This window comes from Sinohyriopsis cumingii, chromosome 12 (assembly GCF_028554795.1).
Source record: "Sinohyriopsis cumingii isolate HCF-2022 chromosome 12, ASM2855479v2, whole genome shotgun sequence".
NCBI classification, from domain to species: Eukaryota; Metazoa; Mollusca; class Bivalvia; order Unionida; family Unionidae; genus Sinohyriopsis; species Sinohyriopsis cumingii.
The window spans coordinates 15,657,289-15,669,560 of record NC_142972.1 but is presented as its reverse complement, the minus strand read 5'-3'; the positions used below and the strand labels follow the sequence as shown (position 1 = coordinate 15,669,560).

Below are 12,272 nucleotides of genomic sequence, written 5' to 3'. Positions count from 1 at the left end.
TGTATTTTAAGCTTTAAATAAGTGACGTAATGAACAATTCATCTTTATAACAGATTTTGCATAAATGTTCCATTTGCACTAAAACATTATCATTTTGGAAAGAAAACAATTTCTAACAAAGAGGAACATTTTTAAAGAAAACAGATATAGTGAATAATACATATAACAAGACCTGATACAGCAAAGAATAATGTATACAAGCACATTTTATTCCCCAGAAAACTAAAGCATAAAGATTATCTCTTTTTATAAATAGTTTTGTATACAATGAGCTAAATTTGCAGGGCTCGTGTATTCACAATACACAATGTTTACTGAAGTAATTAGTTCAATGGGTGAAGATTTAAATTTTTATTGAGAGCATGATCTAGCACTGAAAATTACAATTTGCAGCTATTTTATTTAAAGCAATAATAAAATTTTCATCCACTTCCAAGATTCTATTCCTAGACTAGTTGATCATAATAACAGACTACCACAGTTACATCAACAGGAGAAAAAGACATTAATGTGTATTTTCATGCAGGTGAACTTACCTGTGTGGAGGAATCAGATGAATCCCCAGTCTTTCTCTTGAGTTCCTGTGAGAGATGCAGTATAATTGAGGAGCAAGTGTCAGCATGAAAACCCATGAAGACTTCTTCTACAGACCAAGTTGTTTTGTGCTTTCCAGGCCTGCATTACAAACAATAATCAGTTTCAAGTTTCATGTCTTAATAATATAAACAAAAACTAATATATGCAATACTCTTACAAGATAACTGATCTACAAATTTTGAAACAATTATTATATGAACCTGCTAATACATGCATAAATGAACTTAAGTTCACAATCCTAGTACACCAGGAGCCCCAGATGGTCATTAATAGTCATAGGTTCTCACCTTTACAGACAACAGACATCTCACCTATGTCCATGTGGGTTAGAGAATGGCTGCCATGCATAGCCTATCATGTGCTGAAAATGCCATTAAACCCATAACAACAATTTGTACACCATTCATCAAGGAGACTTGAAATATTTTAAAATGATTATGGGTGACTGCAGGATGCATTGTCAAAACAGCTTGAATATTGGTCTGTATCTAGAATGTTGTGTGAGAGTGAAACTAGATATGTTAGTGATGGGCGAACTGCAAATGGCCCCAATTATAACAATTTGCTTGGAAGAGCCTTAAGAAGAGAAACTTGTTTTGGAATTGAGTTAAGAGAATCAACATCTTGGGGTCATGACCACTTTAAATCATGATGTGGAACATTGGAGATCCAACTCATTCAAGATCTTGCTTACAAAAAGCAAATGCAAACAGTCATTCAGAAATGCCGCCAGGATTTTATCATAAGGGGGGCATCACTCCTTGTCACAAAAATAAGGAGGATATAGAACAAAAATGAAGGTGGAAGAAGAAACAACCATAGTTCAATATTTACATAACACTTCAATATCCACCTCTCTTTCATCCTGCTCCACTCTGTAAGACCCTTACTGAAATCCAAGTCTATAAAAAGTTTTGCCTCTAGTTGTATAAGCATTAATCTATTGGTTGTTTCTGAGTGTCATGTGTTCCATATCTTTGTATGAATATTGTTCTGTGCTGAGAACCCCCTTACACAGTGTGCTGTCTCAAGGGGCATATCCTTAGCTAAATTAGCTGCTGGAATAAACTGTAAAACTGTTCTTTATGGCTGTTATGTAAAATTTTCCAGAGCTTACATGTATTATCTTTTACATACTTCTGCTCCAAAATAAAAAATTTCAATAACATAAGCTTTGGCAAAGTTAAACTTTCTTGATGAGCACTTGACTAATCTGTTCTATAATTCTGTATTAGAATTTTAAATCCATTAATGCCATAGTCTACTTGTTCAAACTGAAGTACTTTGATCCAAAAAGTATCTTTACTTCTTAATTTCATTTTTAGATTATTATTTATTAGATTTATTGTAACCTTTATGCTAGGGTTATATGGTTTAGTAGCACATGATCCTGCAGGGCTAAACTGTGATGAGAAAAGAAACAAAAAGTGTAATCTACTTTTAAATTGTCAGTATTTTAATTTGGCTTGTCTGTTTGCCTTTTCTATGTTTAATTTTGAAATAACACTGAACTGAGGGGTTGACCATCATGCCATCTGTTTTCGTCCATTCAGCATGTACATCTGACTTGCATTTAACACCAGTTTTGGGCTTCAAAATCACACTCTGGTATCTCCATTAACACCTTCTAGCTCCAATAAGTGTAAACACCCCCACAAATTTTGGTGAAGTAACATGATAAAGAACATAATGTTTTGTGCAGACACCATTTATCAGCCATGCCCGGCTGTACATTTTCCGAGGTTATACTTGGAATTTTGACCTAAAACCTTGGCTCTCAAAGGTTTTTCCATGTTTTTTCTAGGAAAACCTGGGAAATCTTGGACAATGCTGATATTTTGTCCAAGTTTTATAAGCAACCATCAGACATTATCTTGTACATAAAAAAAACCTAGGATATGCCTTGGACATGACTTAGTTTATTTTTGGCTCAGAAAATCCCAGAAAATAAGAACTTAGTCATTTTTTAGCTTGGACATAGCTCAGAAATGCAGACCTAGAAAAATTTTAGCAAAGGAAATGGATTTTGTCTGTTTTAACTGCACATTTTGAGATTTCTATACATTTATTCAGGACTTATTTTTATGGTTTATTATAATAAATAATATTTGTCATTACCAAAACAACTAACAAGTCTAGGATTTGAGTTAAAAAATTGACTTAATTAATGCTGATTGATTGATATGGGTTTTACAGTGTACCATCTCAGTTCAGGCAACATGGTGCCAAACAGGATCACATATTTTGGTTTCACATCTTATTTACCTGGAGATAAAAATATGAGATAAAGAACCAAAACCTATATACATGCTGGAATTCCCCAGTTAAAAAAATTCTTAGTATTCATACACTTTTAATCACATCATACAATTGTGTTAGTGTAACACAGTGTCCCAAATCTAATGCCATGTAACCACATAGGGCAACTGTAAAAAAAATATTTTCTAACAACTGAGAGCAAAATCTTCAATACTTAAAGGGTCACATGACATTTTTCTTAAAATTTGTGTTTGTGTGTTAGTTTAAAGTACCAGTTTAGACGGATAATAAAGTATTACAGTATTAGTGTAAAAATGTTTGACACTGTTTATTTGTCACATTAGTTACAAGAATAATAATTATAAATATACAACTGAGTCTGAAAAAATTGCATGGATGATTGGCATGGCACTATTTTTAATTATCATGTTTATTATGACAACTGATAATAAGCACAATTACATTGAAGTTTAATCCCTTTCAAAATAATTTGTGATGGATGTACCATACACTTGATTCTGTTTTCTGACAACAAGAAGGGGTTGTACTCTGCTTGTACAACACTGATTCCATCTCTGAAAATCATTGAATCCATTTGGGGTATTTAAAAATATCAAACTTTATAAAGAAAGTTGGCTTTTAATGTTTTAACAAAATGAAAAATGACCTCCAAAGTTATTGATGATATAAATTTGAACAATGTTTTAACTTTGGGTTTAAACTGGTGTAAGATTATTTTTTTGTTGCAATTACTTCATATGCAATTCATGAAATTTAAATAAACAAGGTATTGTAAAAGACATTTTCCAAGTAAAATGGCAACATCTGTAATCCTCATTTAAGCTTTGCAAAGCCACATCTATCTTTTCAGTGATGAAATAAAAATGTATGTCAACAGTTAAATTGTTTGTCAATAGCTAAATCGTAAGTGGTAAAGGATCAAGTAAAAAACACAAGCTTGTGTTAGTGTACTTGTAGTTGATAAAGATTTTAATTCATAAACCTAAATTCTAACACCTGAAGATGAACTCTTCCCTCTATATTTCCTTTGGACACAAATAGTTTCCCAACTGCAAATACATGGGAAGTTTATGTATACAGGAGGTATCTCTGAACTTCAATAGCTACTTCACCAATGGATTTCTTTTCTTCAAATGCAATTGTAAATGAACTCTGCTTCATGACTTTGCTTGTCTTAAAAACACTGATAATGTCTGTGTTTTGTTAAAGCCTCCTTTGTTTATACGCTTATGAGACCACCCACCCACCCATGTGTATTTCCTATTGTACTGGTTTTAAAATAAGGGTATGTAGATAGTTTTCATGTTGGTTTTTTTTTTGTTATAAAAAACAACAACAACATTATATATATATATATATATATATATATATATATATATATATATATATATATATATATATATATAATGTACTAAGCATTTCAAGTTCTGTCAGAAAGTTTTAGTTTTTAATTCTTTCCCTTGGGGAAAAAGTACTCGGTTTGGCAACTTAAATGGGGATGTCTCCGATGGATCTGGGAGGTATTTTTATCTTCTAAAAAAAAAAAAAATTGGGACAATTGAAGGACAAAATGCGATACTCGTACCAGGTGCGTATCTACTTACTACTTTTAAATTTAAAAAACATTGAGAAGTTGAGGAAAGTTCTGGAAATATTTCTTCTGCATTCTTCCACTGGTGTTTTATGCCAGGAGGTGTCTGAGGAATTCTTAGACAATTGTCTGAGGAATCCTTGGACAATATGTCCAAGAAATTCTCAGACGATATGTCTGAGGAATTCTCAGAATGCTTTGAAACCATGGACATGTCCGAGGATTCCTAGGAAACCTCAGAGTACTGGTTACAAAAAACTTTGGAAGTCCAAGGTCAACCTTGAACATTAAGGAATAAAAACCTTGGACACTGCTATAAAAAAATTGTCCTTGGACTATCACCTTGGAAAGTCAGCAACCAATACACCCAAGGATTTTCTTAGGAACATTTGTCCATGATTTCCTAGTAAACCTTGGAACATGTACAGCGAGGTAGTGCACACTATCCACAAAATTTTGTACCTGTAGATGGTATAGATTTTTAAAGTCACCATTTTTTTTCTTTCTGTGATAAAAACCTTGGCATTTGGCTTTTTAGCTCCAGATTGATAGATTACTTCCTTAACCCAAGTGCAAGCTATCCATAGATTTTAGTAATTGTAAATGGTGGAGAACTCAAGTCATAATGCAGAAAGCACACTTCTTTGTTCAGTCTCGGTGACACTTATCTTTGAGCTTTTCATTCCAAAACTGATTGGTTTCTTTCTTACCCCAAGTGCTAGGCATTCTGAGATTTTGGGAATTGTAGATGGTGGACAACTCAGGTTATTGCAGGGAAATGTGTTTGTGTGTGTGTTGATTTTTAACACCAAGCTTTAGCAATTTTTCACTCGTATGTTTGCAGTGTGGCAGTTTATAGTGATGTCTAGCACTGGAGCATTGTGCTACAGACACATAGCTTCATGTTCCACCCAGTCACATTATCCTGACACTAGGCCGACCAGTCCTATCACTAACCTCTTAATGTTAAGTACCAAGTGAGGCAGCTGCAAGTACCATTTTTAGTCTTTGGAATGACTCGGCCAGGGTTTGCACTTGTGACCTCCCACATCAGAGGTGGACTCTCTAACCACTTAAGCCAACACAGCAGTCGACTATAGCATGAAAATGAAATTACAGATGACTGGATGACTTGACAGCATAACATGATATGGCAAGCATATCAGGATCAGAATCAGTATGCTACTCATGAACAAAAGGATGCATAGTTGATGATAGCAAGCCTGAAATCATGCAATTTTACAAAATAACTGTGCATGATGATCACGGTGGTCTCTGATACCATTGGAATTTGAAACATTTGTAATATTTTCTACCCCACACAAAATCTTGGTACATACACAAGAAAGGGTCTTTTTTCTTCACTGAAATTGTTTGCCCATTTCTCAAGCTCCACAGCCAGAAGATGATGTTCCTCAGTAAGGATTGTATTCGCTGTCAGAAAATGTTTTTCCAGCCTGTTGATGAGGGGAATAGGGAATTTCTTGTACACCACATCTTTCTCTGCCACCACAACCAATCTGAGCAAGAAAATGAAAGAAATAAAGATCTCATGTATCACACATGCATATTCAAAATATGGTAAAGAAAACAGCTGTCTCTTTATGTAGAATAAAAGGGTGGGAATTACTATAAATGAGGAATTACCTGCATGGATTAATTTTTTCTATTTGAAATGACCTAATCACAAAATTGCATAATTAAACCCACAAACATTCCTCCACATATGAGCTATCAACCTTATCAAAAACATCTATTCCAAGAATATAGCAAACTTTGAATAAGGGTACCAAGAAAGCCACCATGTCTTTAACAGTCCTTTATCTAGGCATTAGTAGGGCATATTTAATTCTTGAGGTTAGTGACCAGTGAGTCAATGGTCAAAGGTCAAGGAATACTGCCCTGAACTAAATATACTGTGCAGAAACCATTATTTTCTTATTGGAATTACTATGACCTTGAACTTGGACATTTATATTCCAAATAGTTATAGGTTTATATCTGAGAAAATTACCCTAAGTGAAAGCCATTCACAAAGTTTGGTCCATAAACTTGTTCTGGTACAAAAGTTATTGTTTAAACCAATTTTTGACATCACAATGACCATGACAATTTACCTTTTGGTCCCAAAATTCTCAAGTGGAAACCCACTATAGGCATTGGTCAGTGTATATTGTTGAGAACTAAAGGTATTATGCAGAAACTATTTTTCTTTTCCTCAGCCTATGTTAACTTTACCTTTGACCTTTAGTACCCAAAATCAATAGGCTTCCTTTTTTTAACCTAAAGTGCAAGTCTCACATAAATTGGTGAAGGAATATGGTTAAGAACATTTAAAGTTTTCTGCATAAAACCATTTTTCATTTTTCAGCCAGTTACCTTGATCTTTGATATTTTGGCCCCAAATCTGTAGACCTCTTTTTCATCCCAAGTGCAAACCATCCATAACATTTTTAGGTCTGTGATGTGTAACTACTTTTATTGTGTGGAAAGTATTGCTCTTCTTCTAGTCACAATGACCTAGACCTTTGATCTTACCCTATGTGCTCGTACAAAATTTTTAGGCAGATTCTGCCTGGATTTTAGGTGGATTTAGGGTGTATTCCACCTAAAAAAAAACCAAATTTCAAACAGACTTTAGGCAGAGTGGGAACACAGCTAAGGTGATAGACTGAATCTGTCTGATAGTGAAGCATACTATTTTTCATATTCCTCCTAAAGGATAACTGTTAGATGTAAAAGTTCTGATTGTCCAGTTTGTTTTCCTACTTTAAAGACGGATTTTGGACTTCGACTGATTTTAGCAGAAATGTTTGGCGTAATTTGGAACTTTATCAAAAGAACTACAAGCATAGATGAATCTTTGGACTTAATGATGTTTACCATGAAAAATAAGTTGTTTTGCTTCCTACTGAAATATGCTCTACAAAAATCATACCTTAGTGACAATGTGACTGAAATTTCAGCAAAATCACAGTGACACTTTTTGGACATTCACTCAAATGTCCTTTTTTCAATAAAATTTTGTTATTGGAATTTCACTGACTGCCAACATTTCTGAAAATATCAGCGAGAATTTGTGATTGAAATTTCACTGAGAGTTTGCCAAAAATTCTGAAGATAAAGTGATATTCTGTGGTTGTATTATCACTGACATTTCAGTAAAATATATCAATAAGATATAATCAAATATTTTTTTTGTTTCTTGTACAATTTGAATGATTTTCAGCAATATTTATATTTCCTCTTTCTGATAGCTATAATTTTATTGTTCATTTTAGGAACAATAACTTATTTGCACATCTTTCCTTGTTATATTTCTTATTCAAATTTTTGTTGTTCTTGTTGTTGATGTATTTTTGTTAACTTCAATTTGATTTAACTACCCTCAAACAAGATTGTTTTCTTGTTTTCTGTTTTAAAGCAAAATTTTGGTTTTCTCCTGACCTGAATTTGATTTTACTCGAGAAGGACCCTTTTTTAATATCAGCTCCAAAACCTTTTTTTAATGCTCTCTCTGGTCCCATTCTGCAATGAACTTTCTAATAAGTATTTGTTCCATATATTATTTAACAGATGATCACTGTAAAGAGCTTTCTGATTGGTCAAAAGTTTGTACTTGTCCAATGAATCATTGCGTAATGGAAACTGATGGGAATGAACATGCTTTCTAGACATGGTGATTCGAATTTTTGAGTGGGATACAAGTTTGAATAGCCATTGAAAAATGTTAGTCAATGAGCAAGCTTGAGTGCAAAGTTTAAGGGAATGTAATTGGTCAATCTGTATGAAAACTGAACACCAGGAATAGCATTTTGCTTTTTTTGCCATAAAGAGCTTTACAGTAGCAACCAATGTGCTAAATATGACAAGGAATTGAACCACATGATTTCGAAGTAATGTAACGCCAAAATGATTAACTTCCAGAATTTAAGGAGGGACAACGTATAGATCACTGGTGGGAATTGTTGATATTGTTGCCAGATACCTATGTCTATCAAAGATGGTCATATCTTTGCGGAGTTTTCTAGACCTACAAGTAGAATCATCCTTCAATATTGTGAGTGGTGTTTTTGTTATAATTATCAAACTGTTCTAGTTGTGTTAGAATTCACTGTAAAAGAAGAGTAATTATATCATGATAAACATTTGTCATTGCTGCTTATGGAATAAGGACTAATTCAAGAGACCACAACAGCATCATAGTTTATACATTATCAACAATCAAGACTGCAGTATAACAGTGACATAAGGCAGGCTCTGGTAGCGCATAGTCACCTCAAGACTGTCCCAAAGCACTCTCAGCTACCCTGTATGCATATATACAATTAAACAATTTAAACAAAATCAGATAAAAAAGTAATCAGCATAATATGCAGTGCATAATTATCGAGTAACATCAGTAGAGTTTTTCCCTTGTCAGTCATCACCAAAGGAAAGACCCCAAGACTACCCCAATAGACCCCAAGACTGTCCCAAAGCACTCTCACCTACCCAGTATACATACACACAATTAAAAAAATCAAATAAAAAAGTAATCAGTATAATTATGCATTGCATAATTATCAAGTAACATCAGTATAGTTTTTCCCTTGTCGGTTATCGCCAAAGGAAAGACTCCCAAGACTACTCAAAGAGAGCATAATTATCATGGTATGAAAGATGTATAGCAAATCAAAGGTGATTTGTCTGGCAAATTGTAAGACTTGTGAATTTAATTTTCTTAATGGCTACCATGTTACTGGTGACTCGTGGGGGAGTTTAATCCAATGAATGTATTAAGGGAAACCAAAGAGCATGCTGTCATTGGACAAAATCAACGATATCCTGGCATTAATCTGCTTGATTAATGAGCCGCAAATTAATTAATCAGTATAAAACGGGTTTCTTTTGTTTGTTCTGCTTGCGCGGAAAAGTGCATGCTTAGCTCATATGCATTCATTATAAACATGTCTTTAACTGGTGTGTATATAAAGGTTATTTTTATTGCAGTTCATATCTGCTTGTTGGTTTATATACTAAAATCTTTATCAGTTCAGTCTAGTTTTAGAAATCTACAATGCCTTTGAAAAAGCGCATAATTACCGCTACAAAAAGAGAGCATTTTGGCCCTGGGGTGAATGTCATTTAAACTGTATGTCTGACTGCATACTTTGCAACTCTTGCAAACAATGGAATCATTCCAATTGTGAGCAGTTATCTGAAGAACAATTTAATATCTTTTATCAAAAGGATAAAGTACCATATGTATGCAACAACTGCTTCACGTTAGAGATGGGGACTTCAACTAACAACTACACTCAAGGATTATGCCTCTTAGCACAGGTGTCTCATTACAGTGTTGACAGTCTCCGCTTCACAGCAACAAGAGAGGGAAAGTTCCTTGAGTCCTTTCAGTTCTACAAGAATAGGCCATCCTGTCTGATTTTGTGGAAATAGATCGAAATGCACAAGAAATTATGAACAAATGTGGTTTGTCATCCTTCAGTGTACCATCACTATCAACAGGCAATGACAACTGCCTTTTCAACTCTGTATCAACTGCATTGATGGGGAGTGTAAATCCACAAATTGTTGCCACTGATCAATGCATACTACAGAGTGATCAATCAATCACCAATGATGACTGTTACGTAAACTGAAATGAACGGTGACAACACTGATGAGAAAAAATGATGCGAAACCAGTCTATTTCCATGTTCCTATGAACATGAAACAATTAATATCAAGACAGTGGCATTCTGGTCATGAAGCATACAAACTGATCACTAAAAAAGAATATGTACACAGTCAGGTGCCACCTGGTAATAATTCTAATTGTTTTCTGTTAGTGGTTAACTCAAACAATGTAAGTCAATTGGAATCGAAGAAAAAATTTGATTTTGCAACGATTGTGGAATATAGGATACTGCAAGGGGCAACACAATTAAATTCAAATTTTGTGGTTAAAAATGGACACTTGATAAATGTTGAGCACAATAATCATAAGTACTGCCTTAAGAAAAGATGCAAAGGTCAGATAAACTGGGAACCTCTTGAACCAAAGCCTGCCGAGGAAAGCACCGTCGTCTTAAGCAGGTACTATGCTACTCTCAAAAGAGATCCAACTTTTAAGAAAAGGGTTTCATACTTTGTAAATAATGTTGATCAAACCTTGATCAATGTTGCGCTGTTTGAATATCAAGGAATTCAACCAGTAATGTCACAATCACATGGGAACGCGCATTCTGGACAAACATTCACAAGAACAAACCCAAAAACCATAGAAACAATGAACAAAAATTTGAACAAGAAGCAACCAAGAGATATCTTTTGTTACTTGAAAAAAGACGACTCCATGAATTGACTTCAGAGTGATACAAAACCAGAAGAATCATGCCAGGAAAAGAGAAAAAAAGCAACTGCGCAAGAAACACCAAAGTAGCTGATGAGATCTTAGATAAGGTGGGAATATTAAATGAACACCCTTACTTACAAACTATAATACACAACAAATTACAAGTGCCATCAGTTATCTGCTATGCTAAGAACAAACAAAGGATCTGAAACACTTCTTAACAAACACAAAGAACCAACTGATTGGCATTGACCAAACATTCGACTTTGGAAACTTTTATGTGGCATTGTTGGTGTACAAAAATCAGAGTTGTGAGGAAAAATACAAATGACCATCCTATCTTTCTTTGTCCTCTACTTCTGCACAAAGACGCATCGTATAAATTGTACAAAGCATTCCTGGAAGATTCGGCAACAGAACTTGATAATGATGTAGGGACTATTGAAATGTGAATATCAGAGAATATGGAATTAGGCATGGACAACAAGAAAGCTCTGACCAAGGCTATTGAAAATGGGTTTCCTTCTGCAAGACGATATTTGTGCATAAAACGTCTAAAAGACAATATTAAAATTTACCAACCAAACAAGGTAGAAATTGACAAGGTCAAGCATGATGCAGTCATGAGATCTCTGTTTGGTAGCAAAGGTATCATGTATGCCAATACTACCATGGAGTTTGAAAGCCCTCTGAAAAACTTTGAACAGCTTCAAACAAATCTAAGTCAATAATCTAACAACCAAGATTTAGAAAATTCGTGCTTGAACCAAACTGGCAGAACAAAGAAAACAAATACTGGACCAATAACAATGCAGAGTCCATCAATAATATTTTTAAAATTTTGGTTGACTGGTAGCCTAAGCATACTAGAGATTTAATAAACAAACATTACAGCATCACAGACTTGCATTTCATGGATTAAAAAAGTTCACTACATGACATGGGAAATTATCAACTGACTAATGAAGAACAAATCTACCATGTTCAAGATTCAGTCTGGTGTTGCAAGTCTAAAGAAAAAAAAAAAGGAACTCTTCCAAAATGTTCTCGTGGACTCAAAACATAGGCAAAATTCAAAATTCATAAAATCAAAAGATGGGAAATTTTCAATCGTTAATAAGGCAACAGGAATCACATGCAAACCGGGACAGCAATGGTGTCCCGTGACTGAAAGGACAAAAAAGCAATGATTGTGCTTTTGAGACTTCATCATAAATGATATCAAAAAGGACATTCAACAGTGAGAAATGAACTCAATATCTAATAGAAACGGAAGAAGAAAAAAAGAACAATCAAAAATGAAGATCAATAAAAATGGGCCATGGAAAGAGCACTCCCATCATGGTGTGGCATGGATACAAATGGATAAATGAAAATAAAATGAGCAGTCAATTACTTTGTAGTGCATTTGTTATTCATTTATCCATATGTAACAGAACGCTCCTATTCAGTACTGTGGTGGACTAG

At 34.2% G+C, this 12,272-nt stretch overlaps 1 protein-coding gene across 1 annotated transcript in view; it reads right to left on the bottom strand.

Moving 5' to 3' along the window:
- LOC149786029 (E3 ubiquitin-protein ligase rnf213-alpha-like) overlaps positions 1 to 12,272 on the bottom strand; it is a 598,535-nt gene that overhangs the window by 207,233 nt on the left and 379,030 nt on the right. Inside the window, exons 53-55 of the mRNA XM_089976317.1 lie at positions 5,811 to 5,988; positions 728 to 732; positions 537 to 675 (exon numbers count right to left, since the gene is read on the bottom strand). Of these exons, the coding sequence (XP_089832443.1) occupies positions 537 to 675; positions 728 to 732; positions 5,811 to 5,988 (322 nt within the window). The remainder of the gene's footprint in view (positions 1 to 536; positions 676 to 727; positions 733 to 5,810; positions 5,989 to 12,272) is intronic.